General features: G+C 39.6%; 1 protein-coding gene across 2 annotated transcripts in view; it reads left to right on the plus strand.

Annotated features, from left to right (window-relative positions):
- RTN1 (reticulon 1) overlaps positions 1-22,030 on the plus strand; it is a 133,669-nt gene that overhangs the window by 95,699 nt on the left and 15,940 nt on the right. The window contains exon 1 of one of the 2 annotated variants that reach the window (XM_026698659.2): positions 20,006-20,200. The exons of the other annotated variant lie outside the window; for it this stretch is intronic. Coding sequence (XP_026554444.2) covers positions 20,140-20,200 — 61 coding nt within the window. The 5' untranslated portion in view covers positions 20,006-20,139. Of the gene's footprint in view, positions 1-20,005; positions 20,201-22,030 lie in introns of those variants that run through there. 2 annotated transcript variants of the gene reach the window in all.

A 22,030-nucleotide genomic window follows, 5' to 3' on the forward strand; every position in this document is an offset into this window, starting at 1 on the left:
AAATACTTTGTTCATTACCTAGTTGAATGTGCTGACAACAAAATCACACAAAAATTATCAATGGAAATCAAATTTAGCAACCCATGGAGGTCTGGATTTGGAGATAGACTCAAAATTAAAGTGGAAAAAAGCACTACAGGTTGATCCAACTTTGATGTAATGTCCTTAAAACAAGTCAAAATGAGGCTCAGTAGTGTGTGTGGCCTCCACGTGCCTGTATGACCTCCCTACAATGCCTGGGCATGCTCCTGATGAGGTGGTGGATGGTCTCCTGAGGGATCTCCTCCCACATCTGGACTAAAGCATCCCCCAACTCCTGGACAGTCTGTGGTGCAACGTGGCGTTGGTGGATGGAGCGAGACATGATGTCCCAGATGTGTTCAATTGGATTCAGGTCTGGGGAACGGGCGGGCCAGCCCATAGCATCAATGCCTTCGTCTTGCAGGAACTGCTGACACACTCCAGCCACATGAGGTCTAGCATTGTCTTGCATTAGGAGGAACCCAGGGCCAACCGCACCAGCATATGGTCTCACAAGGGGTCTGAGCATCTCATCTCGGTACCTAATGGCAGTCAGGCTACCTCTGGCGAGCACATGGAGGGCTGTGCGGCCCCCTAAAGAAAAGTCATCCCACACCATTACTGACCCACTGCCAAACCGGTCACACTGGAGGATGTTGCAGGTAGCAGAACATTCTCCATGGTGTCCCCAGACCCTGTCATGTCTGTCACATGTGCTCAGTGTGAACCTGCTTTCATCTGTGAAGAGCACAGGGCACCAGTGGAGAATTTGCCAATCTTGGTGTTCTCTGGCAAATGCCAAATGTCCTGCATGGTGTTGGGTTGTAAGCACAACCCCCACCTGTGGACGTCGGGCCCTCATACCACCCTCATGGAGTCTGTTTCTGATGGTTTGAGCAGCCACATGCACATTTGTGGCCCGCTGGAGGTCATTTTGCAGGGCTCTGGCAGTGCTCCTGTCCCTCCTTGCACAAAGGCGGAGGTAGCGGTCCTGATGTTGGCTTGTTGCCCTCCTATGGCCTCCTCCACATCTCCTGATGTATTGGCCTGTCTCCTGTTAGTGCCTCCATGCTCTGGACACTACGCTGACAGACACAGCAAACCTTCTTGCCACAGCTCACATTAATGTGCTATCCTGGATGAGCTGTACTACCTGAGCCACTTGTGTGGGTTGTAGACACCATCTCGTGCTACCACTAGAGTGAAAGCACCGCCAGCATTCAAAAGTGACCAAACCATCGGCCAGAAAGCATAGGAACTGAGAAGTGGTCTGTGGTCACCACCTGCAGAACCATTCCTTTATTGGGGATGTCTTGCTACCTGCCTATGCTTTCCACCTGTTGTCTATTCCATTTGCACAACAGCATGTGAAATTGATTGTCAATCAGTGTTGCTACCGAAGTGGACAGTTTGATTTCACAGAAGTGTGATTGACTTAGAGTTACATTGTGTTGTTTAAGTGTTCCCTTTATTTTTTTGAGCAGTGTATAAAAAGTGTACACATCTCCTTCAAAAAATTGAAGAAAATGAAGATCTGTTGGGCAGTCTTAGATTGATTCTAGTTTCCAGCATTTAATATGCATAATTTCTCTGATATTGATGCTGAAAAGATACAGTATATTAGGATTTTTCATGCTGTTCTCAGAAAAATTTGAAAGTAATCTATTCTTTCTCTTAAATTCTGCCAACTTGAAATACTAAAAAAATAAAAAATTGCCTGAAAAAATAAAAAGCAAACTACTCCAAATTTAGTTTTCCAGCTTTTTCATTTATATGGCAGATGAGCTGAAAATAAATCCAATGCTGTTGGAACATTGGAATATATCCTGATTAAGAGAGAGGTGAATGAGCTATGTACCCTTGTCCAAAATATCATATGTATGTGCCATGTTAGCAGCAAGAGTCAACTACAATTCTAGCAGGCCAGTGGTGGGATTCAAAACTTTTTACTGCCAGTTCTGTGGATGTAGCTTGGTGGGCGTGGCATGGCTTGGTGGGCATGGCAGGGGAAGGATACTGTAAAATCTCCACTCTCACCCCATTCCAGGAGAAGGTTACTGCAAAATCCCATTCCCTCTCCACCCCACTAACCTGTTTTGCAGCTCCATTCTCCTGTGCAGGGCAACAAAAGAAGACCCAGCCAATCAGCTGGGACTCAGGAGGCAGAGAATAGATGGGGACAGGGCCAGACAGAGGTGGTATTGTGAACTACTCAAATTTTCTGCTACTGGTTCTCCGAACTACTCAAAATTTCCACTACCGGTTCTCCAGAACTGGTCAGAACCTACTGAATACCACCTCTGTATCAGGCTTTACCATTTACCATAAAACCTGTGCCTTATAGCAAATCTCCATGTTCTCAGAAATATTTAAAGAAGTTTGAGATAACTTCTTAATACAGAGCTTTATTAAGTTGCTTTTCATTACACTAGGCACCTTGAACATATTTCCATTCTTCCAAAGGGAAATACACTAAATAGTTTCTTATAGTTCGTTAGACATATCTCAATAGTTGAGCAGAATTCAAATTTTGGGTTATAATTTTGTGTTATAACTGTTTTAAAGAAAGATGGAACAAGTTTTTATTAGCATTTTTTTCTCTCCAATTCAAGGATAGTAGGTAGCACTTTGACTCAGAGGTAGAGGAAGACCCAGAATCATTTTTATATAGCAGACGATGCAAAGATATGTCTCTTGATATTAGGGCAACATTTTCTCATTAGTTTTCTTCCTTACAAATAGAAGTCCTGTTGAATTAGTTTCACTTTTCTTTTCTTTTCTTTTTTACTTATTGTCTCCCTACTGCATTGCAGTGGGTAGGTTCTTGCCAAGAGTTCTCATTTGTCATGGTGGTGGAGGCAATTTGTTCTCATTCCAAGAAAACAACCCCCCATTTTATTGCCAGAAAGAACGTTATGATATATACCCACGTTATAGGCATTACATCTTGAGAAAAATTTATTGTCATTGATGGCCAAAATTATAAAGTTGAGATAGAGAGAGAACAATTGCTGCAGCCAATGGCAAGCCAAAAGAAAATTTGAAAAAGCACTCCCAAAATACTCTTAGCATAGTTTGCAGCTATAAATAGGATAGCAAATGTGTGAAGCGGGATTTTATTTCGGCCTCAAAATAAATATAGGTAGTCTTTGGTTAATGATGGTAATTGGAACTGGAAAGTCCTGGACTGGATGTGAACAGAGGACCCTATTTAAGATTCTGCTTTCCTTTGCTTAAACCAGGGATGTCAAACTCAATTTCATTGAGGGCTGCATCAGGGTTGTGTTTGACTTCAGGGGACTGGGGTGGGTGTGGCCAGGGTGGGCATGGCTAGAATGACATCACTCATGTCAGGGAGGGAACCTGTGGTGGCCTGAGCTCTCTGCCAGTGAAAATGAACTCCTAAGCTCTGTTTTTGTCTGTAATGGCCTCCTGCAACCCTCTGCCAGTGAAAACGGAGCTTGGGAGGGTTGCATTAGGCGTGGGATGCTACCGGTTCGGCCCGGTTCTATAGAATCAGTAGCTCTGAAGAGTAGCAGACACCGAACTGGTTCAGTATCAGCTGTTTTGTTTGGCCTACCCGCCCACCTGGGCTCTTGGCTGTCCTTTATTTCCTGCTTTTTCAACCTCAGCTGTTTTGCGTGGCACAGCTGAGATTGAAAAAGCAGGAAAGAAGAGGATTTTCACGCGCAGAACTTGTCAGCTGTCCAAGCGGCACAACTGAGGTTTTGGGGAAATGATCTACACACACGCCCAAAATGCACACACTGGGGGTGGGTTTCTACCTGCCGGAGAACCAGCAAATCATGACACTGGCTAGCCCCGCCCACTCACTCCTTACCTGGCATGTGCACCATCAAACTTGCCTGCTAAGTTGCTATTTTTCCTTTTTTTTAAACCTCAACTATCAGCTGTTTTGCTGTGCCGGGAGATTTAGATTAGCTAGAAAGCAGGAAATAGTTTGATTTCTTGCTTTCTAGCTGATCTAAAAGCAGAGCTGAGCCTGAAGCTTCTATTATTCAGTGCAGACTCAGGTAGCAGATGGCAGAAACACAGATCTCTAAGTGAATCTGTGATTCTGTGAGCAACTCAATTTGCCTGCCTGTTTTGGGTAAAAGTTGCTCTTTTTTAATAAAAAATTCAATATTTATCTAAATATTTATAATATTTACATACAAGCTATGCCCAGCCAGTCACATGACCACCAAGCCATGCCCAGTCAGCAAGCCACACCCAGGCAGTCACATGACCACCAACTCACATCTACAAATTAGGCCACACCCGAAGAACCAGGAGTTAAGAAATTTGAATCCCACCCCTGGGCTGCATGTGGCATTCTTGAGCTCTGTTTTCACTGACAGAGGCACTTTGGGCCAGTCGTTCATTGTTTCCAGGGTGGCCCTGTGGGCCAAATCTAAGCAGCACATGGGGCAGATCTACTCCTGGGCTTTGGGTTTGACTCCCCTGGCTTAGACAATTGCTAAAGATTGTCTTCAAAATATGCTTTTGTCTAGTGGTTCATCACTATTGTCAGGGTAATGATTTAATAACTGACTAGCTGCTGTAATATGATAATGCTGTAATGATGATGTAATGGTAGTAAGGAGTCAGCAGGATTATTTGACTGCTACTACTTTAAGAGGCTGTATTATGAGAGAGGCTCTGTTGTGCATTCTGACAACTATCTTGAGCTTGAAAAAATATCAGGGTGACATAAATATTTAGGATTTCATTTATTAAGCTTTTTTGGGGATAGCAAAAGATAGAATAAGAAGAAACAGGCTCAGATCGTAGTTACTGACTGTCAATTATTATAATATTATTATTAATCAAGAGTTTAAAAGGTTTTCTGTTTTAAGATGCTTTCACTTTTTTTGCCTACAAGTTTTCAGAGAACCAAAGTGTCTTACATTCACAGTCTTCATATGGATCAGTGGAATGCTCAGGGCAGGAAGTCATATTAATGGATCCCTGGCAAAGGGATGCCTGGCTTCTGGTTACATGAACAGTTTTCCTTCTCAAAATAAATATTCCCAGTTCCTTGAATCTATTTGATTTCCTTTTTAATTCTTTGATAAGTTTCTTTATTCTTCATTTGAATCTGTTTCGATTTCTCTGGACCCTTTTTAAGAGTATGGTAATTAGAACTGGAAATTGTATTCAAGGTTGGATCTGACCATTACAGAATTATTAGTTCCCATATTTTGGAAAATATAATTACCACAATGCAGTCTGAATGCATCATAAATGGCTATCATTTGCCCCTTTGGAATGCACCATATAGATTGCTTACTCATACTCAATTTATAGTTGTCTACTCTACTCCATCATATTTTTTCATAAATATAATAGTGTACTATTTTATCTCCACCTGTAGCACTCCAATATTATTTGGATGATCTCAGTAGTAAAATTGAGCAGCAAATAATCAGTGGCTCTTTAAGGCTGAAGAAACTATTTTGGGGCTGTTTAAGACTGAAAAAATACACTGCTCAAAAAAAATAAAGGGAACACTTAAAACAACAGAATGTAACTCTAAGTCAATCACACTTCTGTGAAATCAAACTGTCCACTTAGGTAGCAACACTGATTGACAATCAATTTCACATGCTGTTGTGCAAATGGAATAGACAACAGGTGGAAAGTATAGGCAGGTAGCAAGACATCCCCCCAAAAGGAGTGGTTCTGCAGGTGGTGACCACAGACCAATTCTCAGTTCCTATGCTTTCTGGCTGATGGTTTGGTCACTTTTGAATGCTGGTGGTGCTTTCACTCTATTGGTAGCATGAGACGGAGTCTACAACCCACACAAGTGGCCCAGGTAGTGCACCTCATCCAGGATGGCACATCAACGCGAGCGGGGCAAGAAGGTTTGCTGCGTCTGTCAGCGTAGTGTCCAGAGCATGAAGGCGCTAACAGGAGACAGGTCAGTACATCAGGAGATATGAAGGAGGCCATAGGCGGGCAACAACTCAGCATCGGGACCGTTACCTCTGCCTTTGTGCAGGGAGGGACAGGAGGAGCCCTGCCAGAGCCCTGCAAAATGACCTCCAGCGGGCCACAAATGTGCATGTGGCTGCTCAAACAGTCGGAAACAGATTCCATGAGGGTAGTATGAGGGCCCGATATCCACAGGTGGGGGTTGTGCTTAAAGCCCAACACCATGCAGGACATTTGGCATTTGCCAGAGAACACCAAGATTGGCAAATTCACCACTGGCACCCTGTGCTCTTCACAGATGATAGCAGGTTCACACTGAGCACATGTGACAGACATGACAGGGTCTGGAGACACCATGGAGAATGTTCTGCTACCTGCAACATCCTCCAGTGTGACCGGTTTGGCAGTGGGTCAGTAATGGTGTGGGGTGACATTTCTTTAGGGGGCCACACAGCCCTCCATGTGCTCACCAGAGGTAGCCTGACTGCCATTAGGTACTGAGATGAGATCCTCAGACCCCTTGTGAGACCATATGCTGGTGCGATTGGCCCTGGGTTCCTCCTAATGCACGACAATGCTAGACCTCATGTGGCTGGAGTGTGTCAGCAGTTCCTGCAAGACGAAGGCATTGATGCTATGGACTGGCCCGCCCGTTCCCCAGACCTGAATCCAATTGAGCACATTTGGGACATCATGTCTCGCTCCATCCACCAACGCCACGTTGTACCACAGACTGTCCAGGAGTTGGGGGATGCTTTAGTCCAGGTGTGGGAGGAGATCCCTCAGGAGACCATCCGCCACCTCATCAGGAGCATGCCCGGGCATTGTGGGGAAGTCATACAGGCACGTGGAGGCCACACACACTACTGAGCCTCATTTTGACTTGTTTTAAGGACATTACATCAAAATTGGATCAGCCTGTAGTGCTTTTTTGCACTTTAATTTTGAGTGTAATCTCCAAATTCAGACCTCCACGGGTTGCTAAATTTGATTTCCATTGATAATTTTTGTGCGATTTTGTTGTCAGAACATTCAATTAGGTAATGAACAAAGTATTTATAAGAATATTTCATTCAGTCAGATCTAGGATGTCTTATTTTTGTGTTCCCTTTATTTTTTTTGAGCAGTGCAGTTTAAGCAATATAACACCCGTTCAAAGAAATGGCAAGCCTTTATAATTTCCAAAGTCTTGTATAACTTTACAGGGTCAATTCTATGATTACTTCTTCAATTTAGACATGGTCCTTTCGATATTCTGTAGATCTCTTAAAGATTTTGTGGCATTATGGACCTTTTGTTCAGAATGCCACAAAACTGTTAAAGAGTTTGGCGTTTATTTGCAATCTGAGCTAATTCTCCGTCTGTTTGGGTACCTCTCCACAAGAAAAGCTAGAAAAATATTTTCTAGAAGCTGTATGGGAAAGAGCTGCCCATCAGTGAGAATTTCTGTTATGTCCTACCTTCCAGCTCCTGAGATATTCTTCTTCCAGTAGCTAAGATGCCTTGGTGCCATCCTCTGCCTTGACTCATCAGTCTGAAGGTTGACTATGCTGCACTCGATTGCTATTTCTGTTTTCTCGTCACTGCCATTGAATAGCAAATGTGAGATCACACAAGAAAGACAGAGTAGAACCAGAACACTAGTTGGAATTCTCTGCTACTGGTTAATTCTAGGAAAGGAAGAAAACACTGGTGAACTCAAGAGGATCCTTGGTAGCTGAAATATAAAGATACTTGTACAATGGCATTAATGTATTTCCAAGAGTATGGAGAAGAGAAAAATGGATGTTGGTTTTGTGGAAGTGTCCTCCTGCATTCTCCATGATCCAGATACGTCCCTTCTGCAATACTACAGCAATTCATCATCTTTCCCTCCCTCTGCTGTAGGCATAGTTCTTATCCAAACAAAAACAGAACAGTGAAAAACCAGATAGATGTAAAGCCTCCTTCTACCAGTGAAAAGTTTTGATGTAGCAAAAATATTCCCTTGAATCCATTTGAGTTTATTTATGAGTTACTCCCACCTTCTATGGCTCCCGGCACAATCTCTTTCTCCCCTGATATTCCCTGGTTACCCTTATAGACATTGGGAGATATAGTTCGGCTACAGACAGAATCAACAAAGATCACTTCAACTTCAGCTCCTGCAGAACTCTCTCTGTCCAGCTTCTCCCAGTGAATGAAAGTGCCCTTTTGTTGACAAAGGCTTTGATTAGAAGATGCATGGTTACAAGATATTCCTAGCAGTTATTGTTAGAACACTGAGATCTCATAAAGAAAGTGATTGGTACCGTTTCCTTGCAGAATAGTTGTGAGTGTGGTGTGGGACAGAGTAGAAAGTTTGTGCCACTTCTCAGTGCCTGCCAAATTCCTGAAATGTAATTTAGAATAGAATGAGCTGGAAGGGACCTTGGAGGTCATCTAGTCCAGCCCCTGGTTCAAGCAGGAGAACCTATACCATTTCAGATAAGTGACTGTCTAGTCTCTTCTTAAAAACATCCAATGATGGAGCGTCCACGATTTCTGAAGGCAAGCTGTTCCACTAGTTAATTATCCTCACCTTTAGGAAGTTTCTCCTTAATAGCAGGTTGCTTCTCTCTTTGATTAGTTTTCAACCACTGTTTCTTCTCTTGCTTTCTGGTGTTTTGGAGAATAATTTGACCCCCTCTTCTTTGTGGCATTCCCTCAAATACTGGAATGCTTCTATCATGTCACCCTTAATTCTTCTTTTCTTTAGACTAGCCAAACCCAAACCCTGCAGCCATTCTTCATATGTTTTAGTCTCCAGGCCTTTGATCATCTAAATTGCTCTTCTCTGAACTTCTTCCAAAGTCTCAACATTTTTTTTGTAGTATGGTGGGCAAAATGGGTTGCAGTATTCCAGGTGTGGTCTTACTAGGGTTTTATAAAGTGGTACTGATACTTCATGTGATCTTGATTATATGCCCCTGTTTATACAACCCAGGATTGTATTACCTTTTTTGGCTACTGCTGCACACTGCAGGTTCATATTCAAGTGATTGTCCACTAGGACTCTAAGATCCCTCTCACAGTTACTGTTTTTGACCCAGGTCCCACTCAATCTGTACTTATACCTTTGATTTTTCCTGCTTAAATGTAAAAATTTGCTTTTTTCCACATTGAAATTTTGTTGGATAGGACCCATTGTTCAAGTTTGTCAAGATCTTTTTGGATCCTGAGCTTGTCTTCTGGAGGGTTGGCTATTCCTGCCAGTTTAGTGTCATCTACAAATTTGATGATTCCCCTTCTATTCCCTCATCTAAGTCATTTTTGAAGATATTGAAGGGTACTGAGCCTAAGACGGAGCTTTGTGTTACCCGTCTCTGTACTTCTCTCCATGTGGATGTAGTACCATTAAGGACTACTCGTAGAGTACGGTTTGTCAGCCAGCTACAAATCCATCTGGTTGTGTTTTTCTAGCTTACCATGAAGTAGGTTGTGGTCTATTTTGTCAAATGTCTTACAACATTTCGCTGGTCTACTAATGTAGTCACCTTATCAAAGAATGAAATAAGATTGGTTTGGCATGGTCTGTTTTTAACAAACCCATGCTGGCTACCAGTTATAACTTTATTTGTTTCTAGATGTTTGCAGATCTGTTTTTTATTATCTTTTCCAGGATCTTCCAAGGTATTGATGTTAGACTGATTGGTTTGAAGTTTCCTGGGTCTGTTTTTTCCCCTTTACTAAAGATGGGAAACACATCAGCCCTTTTTCAATCCACAGTGCTGCAGGATTTTTGAAAGATATGGTACAATGTTTCTAAGATAACATCTGGCAGCTCCTTCAGATGTAATCTGAATGTACTCTGTAATCTGGGATGTAATATGTCAGGTCCCAGTAATTTATATTTGTCAAGGTCAGATAGGTGTCTAAGATCATACCAACATTCAATGGCAAATTATTAAAACTCAGTGGTGCATTGCCTGTATTTTTAAAAAGAAATCAGAAATAAGATTTGAACATTTTCCTAAACCCTGGAAGAAATAGAAAAGGCAGTGGGCAAAAATTCCATCCTGGTCTTCTCTAATATGCCCTGTTCTGTTTTTAAATTGCTGGCTGAATATAAAAGCAGTTAGATAAACTCTGCAAAGGCTTCCATACAAAGTTTCTTTATTGGATCATAAGGCATCTTCAAGGTATAACTCACAGTTATGTCGAGATTCATCTGATGTCCAAATCTTTGCATAGTTGACTTCATAGTATGAAAATATAGTTATCTTCATCCCATAAGGATGGAGCAAAGGGATCCGGCATGCTGCTGGGTCCAGGCAAGGAAAAGAACAAAGGCTTTCCGCAACCCAACTAGAGATCAATTCAGTGACCAATCACATTGCAGATATGATCACATGACATGGACTACATTTCCCATAAGGCATTAACTACATTTACCATGAGGCATTAACTACATTTGCCATGAGGCATTCCCTTAAGGGACAGCTCCCAATTCCTAATTAACCATATACTGTCTGGACAGCACATGCCCTATAATTTTTATTTATTTTATTATTCATTTATTTAAAAAAATTGTATGGGGAAGGAACAACTCCCTTAACTGCAAAAAGAAAAAAACCCCACCACTAATCTAAGATTTTGATCACCTGAATTGAAACCACTTGAATTTTACCACTTGAGTCCATGCTAACAAGTTGCTTTTATTAATTATCCAGCTTTTCTAAAATCACTTTTGGAAGTATGGGCACATTATAATATAGTAATCACATTTCCTTGTTCAGTTTTGTATGATTGAAATGTGCAGATGAACAGCTGTGGGTGGTCTAACAACTTTTAAATATATATTTTTTGTCTTGATTTTGTGTGCAGTGCTTCTGAGCTCAGGGTTGGTTTTCATATGCCTTGAAAATGAAAAGCATTTAATGTAACTCTTACTATTTGCATTGATGGGTTCATTATTTTCAGAAACTTTCTATAGTACAGCCTTACAAGTCCCAGAGAGAACGACCAATGCCTGAAAATTTGAGGAGATGCATTGATTGGGGCATTTTACTACAATATAATGAATATTATTTCCTTAGCAAAGCAAGAACCATGCTGGGTCTCAGACATGCTGTAAGTGCCTTCTGCATCACCACATCTCTTATATTACCAGCAGTAGAACTGGTCAAAATCCTAAGAAGAGACTATTTATAAAACACAGAGGGAAATATTCATAAAACAAGAATTCCAGAAAATATCTATAGCTCAGTGAAGATTTTTTTTTTAAAAAAGGTGTCCCATTAAGCTACAACCTTTTTGGAATTCCACAATAACAACATGATAATGCAAAGTCAAGCTGTCCACAAGAGTCGTTGTCTACGATGATTGTTTTCCATGCAGAACAATCATGGTACGTTTTGAAGAATCTTATTCCAAATGGCCAATTGCGATCAAGGTAGGCTAAAACTGGTTTCATCACTGCATCCAATCAGTAGTCAAGACTATTGCATGATAATACAGTAATTTCTGTAAGTTGCTGAACGTGTCCAGCTTATTCTAGCATTTCCTTTGATCTTGGAAAGCAGCATTCTCAGCTACACATTGGGTGGCTAATGTAGACATTGTTCCTGTATCACTGCAGAGGAATAATAATGTGAGTCATGAGTTTTATGCTAACAAAAATATATATTTCAATGTTTCTCCATCTAGCATTTTTACTTCTGCACTGTACAGAATGAATAGGTAATTTAGTTCTTAGTCCAGTCTATGTCATTTTTGAGTATAATCATAAATTCAGTTTGCCCTTGTTTCCTTTAGTCTACATTTAAAAAAAATCAAATTTATAAAATTGGATTTACAAATAGTGGAGTATTAGAATAACTATGAAACCGCCCAGGCTATTTTTTTTTTAAAAAAATTGTTCTATATATCAAAAGGGTCACTGGGCTAATCCCAAGAGCATTTTTCTTATTTATTTATTGTCTTTCAGTAATCAGAGAAAAATCATGTGATTATTGACTACCTCTGAATGAGTCGTGCTTGTCTTGTTTTATTCATAAGGCCTACTTTTCCTAATAGAGTAGCTTTTCAGAACCAGATGAGCTTATATAAAACTTCTGATGACATGGCTCTTTGTAGGGCATAAAATAAAAATATTAAGAATTTATGAAGTATCTTTACTCTTCTAGATAATTTATCATTAAATTCATGTAAGCAAAATTGTCACAAGTTCATTTTTGAATAGATCTTTCAGAGCCTGCATTTTTAACAATGTCATGGTCAACATCTCTTACTGAGATGCTGATTCAGTGGCTGAGATCCCTGCATGCCCTGCTGGCTTAGTACAATATAAACTAGCAAATGGAATCTGAAACAGCTCTAACAATGGCAGTGCAAGTCATTACTTAGCATTGTACTTATTATGTGCCCTTCCTGGGCCTATTGCAGCTGCTAAGACCTTTGTTTTCTCTTAATGAGGTGGCTCCATGTGACAAATGGAAGGGTGGGAGGAGAAGTTTTGAAAATGATTTCACTCATTTCAGTTATTTATTGTGGCTTAGATTTACTGGTTTTACTCCTAGGTAGGAAAAACCAAAGGTACAAGTATAGATTAGGTGAAACCTGGCTCAAAAACAGTAACTGTGAAAGGGACCTTGGAGTCCTAGTGGACAATCACTTCAACATGATTCAACATGATTCAACAATATGCAGCAGCAGCCAAAAAAAAGCTAATACAATCCTTGGTTGTATAAACGGAAGCATAGAATCAAAATCATGTGAAGTATTAGTATCACTTTATAAGGCCTTAGTAAGGCCATACCTGGAATACTGCATCCAGTTTTGTATATAAAAAGATGTGGAGACTTTGGAAAAAGTGCAAAGAAGAGCAATTAAGATGATTAAGAGCCTGGAGATTAAAACATGAAGAATGGCTGCAGGATTTGGGTTTGGCTTGTCTAGAAAAAAGAAGAATTAGGAGTGACATGATAGCAGCACTCTAATTTTTAAGGGGCTGTCACAAAGAAGAGGGATCAAATATTCTCCAAAGCACCCGAGGGCAGGACAAAAAACAATGGATGGAAACTAATCAAGGAGAGAAGCAACCTGGAATTAAGGAGAAACTTTCCAGCAGTGAGAAAATTAAATGGAACAACTTGCCTTTGAAGTTGTGGGTGCTTCATTACTGGCAGGTTTTTTTCTTACTGCTCAGAAATTACAGGATCAAAGTTACCTGTATCATGTATTTACCAGTATACATTCAGCTAGAGCAATTGGAAGGCCAGGTGTTCAGTCCAGCCCAGGTATGCTCTGTTTGTCTTACCCAGAATGGATCTGAATGTCCAATGCTTCTCCATTAGTCAGCACCAAAGACATTTCCTTCTGAGGAATTAGACATTTTCAGGCCAGTTTCGGGCTGGATGTGTCACACAGGGGCCACACCCACCCCACTCCCCAAAGGCAAAAAAGTCACAATACGTCATGATACATCACGTGTCTCGGTCAAGTTTGACCCCCATGAATTAGATGCAAGCTAAATAATGTCCACTAAAATAACCAAAGAAAAGCTGAGACAACTTGGTCCCCAGATATATTTGAGTAGTTGAAAGCTATGGATGAGAAACCAATGGGACTTACTACCAGGGTGCCTTTAATTCTTCCCAGAATATGCTAAATCACCGTTAACAAATGATAATTTTAAAGCCAAACCAAACAGCCAAATTATGTCTTAGCAATTTGTATGATATAGGCCCTGTAAACTATAATGTGATCTGTTTTGGCTTAGCATATTGTTTGTATTAAACTATTATGATTTGGTAATGACCACAATCTTAGACTGAGCCTATTGTATAAGCACAGCCATAGAAATATAAATTTAATTAATTTGATTTTGATGCTGCTCAGCTCCAAATGATTCTGGGTAGTTCACAATACAATGTATGACACCTCAAAATAAAACCCCACTAGTTAAAACTAAATAAGAAATAAGAACAAGATAAACAAATCAGCTGAATATTTAGCATTCTTATCTTACAACATTGGGGCAATACTTCTAATTGCTGTATGCCAAAATCTGTTGTGCTACAGAGTTCTGTTCAGCAAGCCAGAGGTAAGTAAATAAGCAACCCCTGCTATATCAAGACATAAATCTCTCTGATCTCACTGCATCCCACACTAACAATTTTCAGATCCAGCCGGTCTGGTTTCCCAGGACACCATTTAAATCTCCACTGCTATCTCTAGAATAATTGCAACACTAAAAAAAAAAACCCTTGCCAGCTGTCTAACTCCCACCAGTTGCTTCATCCGCTCTTCTCTTCTTATTGTAGCAAAATTCATTTTAACTATTACAGGCAGGGGATGTTGTTGATGATGATGATGGACAAAAGAATCTGGGAATTCAGCAGTCAACCGCAATCTGCTCTAAGAACAGAGTTATTAAATTGCCCCATTCCTTTTCATAGAAACAATATGTAACTCTTCGCTGATTAGTAGCCCCACCCCCCAGGTCAAGACAAACACGAGCCAATTTTGAGATGCATAGAGATGCTCCATTTCCACATCTAAGAATGTGGTCATTACAGTCTCTTTCCCCTTCCCTTTCTCAATCCTTCATCTAACCTCCCTTCTCACCTGCTGAGTCCTGCTCATCACAGAAGAGAGAAGGGAGAACGAGCAACAGAATAGGCCCAGATCAACAGCACCATATTCTGTACTATTTGTCACTATCTCAATGCGCTTGAAAGAAGAGAATGTGATGTTCAGAGATCAATGGATTCCTTCTCAGACAGTCTCAGTCAGGATGGCTAGTAGGCAGGATTACAGAACTGATACTCCAGCAATACATATTCCCAACTTTTGAATTAAAGGCATAAATACATAATTCATGTGAAGCTCAGATCTCATGCATGTATGCATGTATGTATGAATCAATTCTTTGCATGGGCAACTTTGTTTCCTTGTTTCCTTAAAAGTACCTGCCTAGGGTTACAATACCGCTAGATACCATGAAATAAGAGTGGGAAGTATCTATTTATTAATTCTAGCTGTGTTAGGTAAACGTCAGACAACCTGAAAGAAATTCTGAGATTGAGTCAGTAAGCCTAAGACTTATTACTGTGGAAAGATACATTCACATAGAGAGTCTGTGATGTGTGTTTATGTATATGGGTGTATGTGTCATATACAATACTAAGGTATCAACCTTGGCAATGAACTGTAGTATGGACTCAATATGTTAATGTCAATATGGTATCTGAAGTAACAAATTAATGTGATGCATGTAGGATGAATAAATGCATTTTTCCTTACTTTACATGCCAGGCGAGAAATACATTCAAACTATACAGGACATAAGAACAATATAATTTTTTGAAATTTCTTAATCTGCCAAAAAATTTTTCATGCCAAAATAAGATTTGATAAGAATTGTTGTTTTGGTCTTGCGTTTAGAAATCAAACTGTTCAAAACCTGGTCCCCAGGATTTGTTCATTCAATATTAACCAACTATCACTTGCTTTTTGTGTGAGTTTCATATTTCCCTCACTCAAAAGCATGCTCATAAAGTGCATAAAGTGTAATAAAGATACATTTCATATTGTGGTAATCATAATCGTGTTTTTTAAAAGCTTTCTCTGGTTCGGGTCAAAGATTTCAGTATAGTCCTTTTGATAATCTGAAGATATTTTTATTTTATTTTTTTATTTATTTGATTTGTCAATCGCTTACGAGATAATAGGTATAAGTATATACATAGATATGAATACATGAAATGGGTACATGTTATGACTCCCCTTCGAAATTCAAACGAACAAAACAGAAAGCAGCCGTTTCACAATTAAATCAAATGGAAAAAAGTCTTACAAGATAACGGCTGGTAGAAACCATAGCATAAATCTTTACTCTGTCCGGCAAACCAGTCCTGGCAATAAATCTTCAGCCTCAGAGCTCTTTGCTGTAACGTCTTCACTCAAATAGTTATTTTGTTCCTGGCGAAATGTACCAGCCCAGCTGTGTCCTTTTATACTCATTAAGGCAACGTGCTAATTTACTGACTTGCCCTTCTCATTTGCTCCAGCTGATTTTGCCTTTTCAACCGTCTTCTATTTTTTACATTTAACCACAAATTTTCCAAGTTCTCATCTCCACTAGAAGACTCTCTCAAAACTTCCCTGTCAGCCATTCCCGGCTGTTGATCAGATAAGGAACCAGAGGAGGTCAAAGGTCCTGACAATTCTAATACATCAGGTCTGTCGTCCTTTGTCACGTCCATCTCCTCATCCTGGTTATCAGTCCAATCAGTAAGCCAGGCTGGTTCATATTGTTCTGACGTAACCTCTTCACTTGAACTCATATCAATCACAGGAGCTGAATCCAAGCCCGGAGCCACAACAGGTACAAATAAGAAAAATAAAAGAAACAATAGGACAGGAAGCGCACGTTGGTGCGCTTATGCACGCCCCCTACAGACCTCTTAGGAAAGGGGTGAGGTCAATAGTAGGCAGTTTAAGGTTAAAGTTTTTGCAGTTTGGGAAAGAAACCACAGAGTCAGGTAGAGTATTCCAGACATTGACCACTCCATTGCTGAAGTCGTATTTCCTGCAATCAAGTTTGATGCGGTTAACCTTGAGTTTGTATCTATTGTGTGCTCTTGTGTTGTTATGGCTGAAGCTAAAGTATTCATTGATGAGTAAGTCATTGCAATGTACGATTTTATATACCATACTTAGATCAGGCTGAAGACAGCGTAATTCAAGGTTTTCTAGTTCTAGAATTTCAAGTCTGGTGGCATAAGGTACTCTACAATGAGTAGAGAAGTGGAGAACTCTTCTTGTAAAATATTTCTGGACTTTCTCAACTGTGCTAATATCAGATACGTAATGTGGGTTCCAGACTGATGAGCTGTATTCAAGTATTGGTCGAGCAAATGTTTTGTATGCTCTAGTTAGTAGTGTGATATTACCAGAGAAAAAGCTATGGAGGATTAGGTTAACAACTCTTAACGCCTTTTTGGCTATGTAGTTACAGTGGGCTCTAGCACTTAGATCATTAGAGATGAGTACTCCAAGATCCTTTACAGAGCTTGGATCATCAACAAGATCTTGACTATTCAGCTTGTATTTTATTTTCTGATTTTTTTTGCCAATATGTAAGACAGAGCATTTGCATGCCTTATGGGAAGTACTTTGTGCTATCATTCATCATAGCTATTCATTCAGTTCCTTCCCCTCCCTTCCCAATAGCCTGAAAACAAATGAGAAGTAGCTCAGAATAGAAAATGCATATTTGGCAATAAAATTAAGGTTTTTTTTCATAAGTTAAGGATGGAAAGCATTCAAAAGCAGAACAACAATAAAGACAGAGCAAAAATTGCAACCTAATCATGATAGAGCAATGTGTCTCAAACTTGGCAATTTTAAGATGTAGGGACTTCAACTCCCGGAATTCCCTATCCAGCCATGCTAAGTTTGAGAAGCATTGTAGTAGAGACACCAAAAGCTTCTGCAAAAGAAATATTTTAAGGTTTGGACAGACTTTGTTGTAAGGCAACTCCAGAAATAAGATAGCAGTGCTAGGAAGGCTTTGTCAAATTAATACAAATTGTTTTAGTGTTACAAACTGGAAGGAGGACAATAAAGCCTCTAGCAGAAAAGGGAAGTCTATAACAAAAATAACTATAATATTTCTTAAAGATACCCAGGACTGTGTTTATTTGAAGGATGCCTCAACTCACATGAGCTTTTCCAAATATTGGAATTATGTAATTATCAGTGTTTTTTTTTTAATTTCAGCAACTGTTATGATGTGTGGACTTGAACTCCAAGAATTCTCCAGCCAACCATACCAAGTTTGAGATGCACTGTGGTAAAACACAAAAGCTAGCTGGGAGATTCTGGGAGTCCAAGTCCACACATCTTAAACTTGCTGAAGTAGAGAAACGCTATATTAAATTGTTTCACTGCAATAGCCAGAAAATGAACCTGTTGCTTGGATTAATTTAAGATCAAGTTAGATTCCTACCCTCAGCCCAACAGGAAGCAACCTGCACCCATTTTTGTTCAGCCACACCTCCAAACTAGTATTTTCTGACTTGTGCCAACTCAAGTAGTGCTGTCCAGTTTGCTTGTTGCAGTTCTTTTCACTATTGATTAAGGCCTGTGCTCCATCTGGCTACTCTGCAGGAACACATCCTCCTGTCTGGTTGTTGGTCACTATCTTCCATGACCCTTTTTTCCCGCAAGTTTAGCAGTAGAAGGGTGAAAAACTAGACTTGAAAAATAAGACCCATGAAACCATGCCATTACCTTTTTGTTTTAAAACCATGTGCAACTGACAAGAAATTTACCTAAATGACTGGGAAAATTACAAAACTGTGATTTATTGACTGATTGGACTGGGAGAGGTAGGAAAGTAGGTAATCCATCAACAAGGGACACGGGAAACCTGTTCTGCACAAACATCAGATTATCACAATGGCCAAAGCGGAGAAAGAGATAGAAATTCAAAAAGTGATTTCTTAAGCTGACTTCATTTCCAGATGGTTTAAGCACAAAAGTCAAGTTTCTTAAAGTGGCAGTGCAGAAAGGCATCGAGAAAGCACACATGTGACTTATTCAACGGTCTTTCACACATTGTATTAAACAAAAAATTGCTGAATATTACATGTTCTCACAAGTAGGTACAAATAATGAACTGTTCATGGCCTGGTCAGTTATGCTTAGTGGGTTAGTTATAGCCCTGGCTTTTTCTTCCAGGAAGAAATGGGAGAACAGAACTATGATTTATTTTTGGCTTTTTAATGACTACTTCTGGGAGGGTAAAATTCAGAGCCCCATGTTCGTATGTCAACCTAAGCTTGGCTAATTAAGTTAGGAATGGCTCATTAGATGTACTTACATACAGTGCAAGCCAATTAATACTAAAAGTATGATTGCATGCTAGAACTATCAGGTACAGGTTCTTTGTTACTATGGTTTTAAATTTAAGTTGTGGTGATGAGGTTTAGATTTGCATTGATAGACCTCTTATTATAATTCTTGGTATTTTAAGCAAGCCAGACTAATTTCTGTTGTGCATACAAGTTTTAATATATAAATAAGCAGAAGTAAAGTTGTCATATTTGGTCTCCTTTTTAATAATGGACAATTGACCATTTTATCTCCTAACCAAGTAGTGAATCCTAGCTATGAGGATGGTAGTTTAAGAATTAGACCAGGTCCTCTCTTGTTTAATTCACTCTAGAAGCGGTAAAGCGAAAATATGCTGCATGATGTCAGTATCGTTGATTTGCTGGTTTTACATATTTTCATGGATTATGCTGAAAGAGGGAAAGGTATCAGGTGTACAATTCAATGATAAAAACAAAGTCAAATTGATTAGTATGGTAGCATGACATCTGATGTTGAATTTGCTCTGTACTTCCTACCCTCCCATTCAGTCCTGGGTTCCGTAAATATGATAGAAAGGAAAAGCAGAGACAGATAAGCAGGAGAGCAATGGTGAAATTGGTAGCCTTGACAAATAAATACTGCAGAAACACTCGCATCTTTAACGTTTATTTCACCCCCCCTAAAGAAGAGTCTGGTAACGTTGCATCTTTTCCAACTAGCAGTTTAATAAAAAAAAAACCTGTTGGTCAGAAAAGGTGCTTCCCAAGCCCTGATTTTGTTGTAACCCTCAATTAATGCAATGCTCTTTCTCCTAAATTTATCAAGAAATCTCTGGGAGAAAAACAGTCCCTGTTGAATAAACACGGAGGAAGCCACACCCATTATCTCCCCACTGCACTTCTCCCCTTCCCCTTTCCATCCACACCGCATTTGTTTTTGTTCTTCGGCTTGTCTGCATTAGTTCGATCTTTCGACAGCTCAACAGCCTTCAATCAGCGCTATTATTATTATTGTTGTTGTTGTTGGTTTGCAAAGCAGCTGCTGCATCTCCCCCCCCGTTTGACAAAAGAGACGGGTCCCCAGAGCAATCGCAACATCCTTTTGCTGATTTGCTGCAGTGGAGACCGCAGCGCTTACAATATGCCCTCCCCCACCCTCGCCTGCTCTGCTTAACAGCATCTCTCCGTGGCCAGTATAAGGGGGTGAAAAGCAGCAGCTTGAGAGACCCGGTCACCCTTTCTATGTTTTGGAATGCTGGAGTGAAGTGGGGAAAAAGGACAGTGCCCAAGCAGAAGACACAGAGCCGGCCCTGCTTTCTTTTCCGCTTGCAAGATGCAAGCCAATGCCGATTCTACGAAGATGGACTGTCTCTGGAGCAACTGGAGAGGCCAGGGTAGTTTTTTTCTACTCTAATTCTGCATGCATAGAAATATTTGCAAAGGGGATGGCAGAAACACATGTATAGTTTTGGTATCATCATCATCATCTTCATAATCATCATCATCATTTTTATAACATTTCTGGAGTCTGTTCCTTTTCTGCACATTTATTCAGGCTGTTTTTGTTTTTTCCATTTAAAGCAAAAAAAGGAGAAAACCCAACCCAGTAATGTTTTTTGCATCCTTTTGCTTTCTTTCTCCCATACATCTTTTTTTTTTCAAAAACGCTACATTGCTTCTGTCTTTGAGTCAACCAGCCAGCCTGCCTATTGCTGATCTCTAAGTACCCCCATCGGCAATTTAGAGGATCACCCATCTGAGTGGCTGGGAGGCAGCCATTGGGATCGGGGTTTTGTTTCTGGTGTTGGCTGTACCGTAGCTTTTCTTTCCAGTTTTGGAGTAAGCTTCAGTGTGTTGCGTTGGGGGCAGTGAGACACACCCATTCTGAAAGCCTTGCTTGTAGTTCTCCAAAGACCATTGTGACAGTGTGAGAGCTCCACTTGATGCTGAAGCTCACCGGTCTAGCTGTTTTACCTTCTGTTTTTTTATTCTGTACCTTTGCCTTCATTATCGCCAGTCATTTAGGCTAATGCAGATATGAGGGGGGGACGGGATAACGTATCAAAATATATTGTGACCTTCATAATTTACAGGGAAAAAAACCAGCAACAAACAATACCTCTCCCATTTTGTCATATAAGATTTATTTTGAACACTTCCCATTGGGTGTGGCTGGCTACCTTCTCTTTGCCTAATACAGCTTTTCAGCCATTTTTATGCAGACTTCATTGCTACCGATAAACCTCCCTTTGTTTTGGTCAAAGAAAAATGCTGTGTGATCTGCTCAGTAATCCTATATGCAATCTGTCAATGTTTTTAGATCTTACTTTATTTTATGATATTGTATTATTTGGAAAGGTCCTTCTTGTCATTTAACATGTAGTTCTAATACTGGTACCTACTCTTTGTAATGTCTCCCTATTACCAGAATAAGATTTGGGTTACATGGGATAAATAAGGGCCTCTGTGTATGTGTTGACTAAAAATGTCGTAACTACAGAGAGAGCAGGGGAAAGATATCACATTATTAACTAGAGTATTATTATTCCATACAGGGTTGTTCTTAGTATAGATCTATAAAGAATTCTTAGTCTAGGATGTCGCACCCCTGGTTTTTAAAAAGTACATTTATTGTCTCAAGCCAACAAAAGCATTTCCAGAAAATGCTTTTTTACTGAATATAAATTAATATAATCAATTTATAAAGGAATTTATATATAATATTTATTTTTATAATATGGGGTATATTTTTTAAAAATATGAATGCACATGATATTACATATTGACACTTTCCCTTTACATATAAGATAATCTTCACTAACATTTTTCCTAGATTGTCCATAGGGAAACACATAGTTATTAAATAAAGTGTTGAATTACAGTAAGCTTGATTTATAATATAATACTATGTTTAACTATTCAGAAGTAACCCCTGTTGAGTTTCTAGAGGAATTTATGTAGCGCTAGATCTTTTAAATCAAATTTTGGGCAATCTGCTGTTGTAAGTATAATGCCATTTATTTACAATAGCTAACATTGCTCAAAATAGACTGGATTGTACTGTGACTGAAATGGATTAAGTTGAAATAAACTTTTAATACCTTTTGTTGAAAAAAATAAATGTAACAAAAAGAGCTGCTTGGGTTTTCCAATAGAGCTATAGTTTCCTAAAATATCTAGTGATAAATATTAAATATAACAAACAGAATGTTTTAAAACTCAGA

This window comes from Pseudonaja textilis, chromosome 1 (assembly GCF_049901715.1).
Source record: "Pseudonaja textilis isolate UNSWEBS1 chromosome 1, rPseTex1.2, whole genome shotgun sequence".
NCBI lineage: Eukaryota > Metazoa > Chordata > Lepidosauria > Squamata > Elapidae > Pseudonaja > Pseudonaja textilis.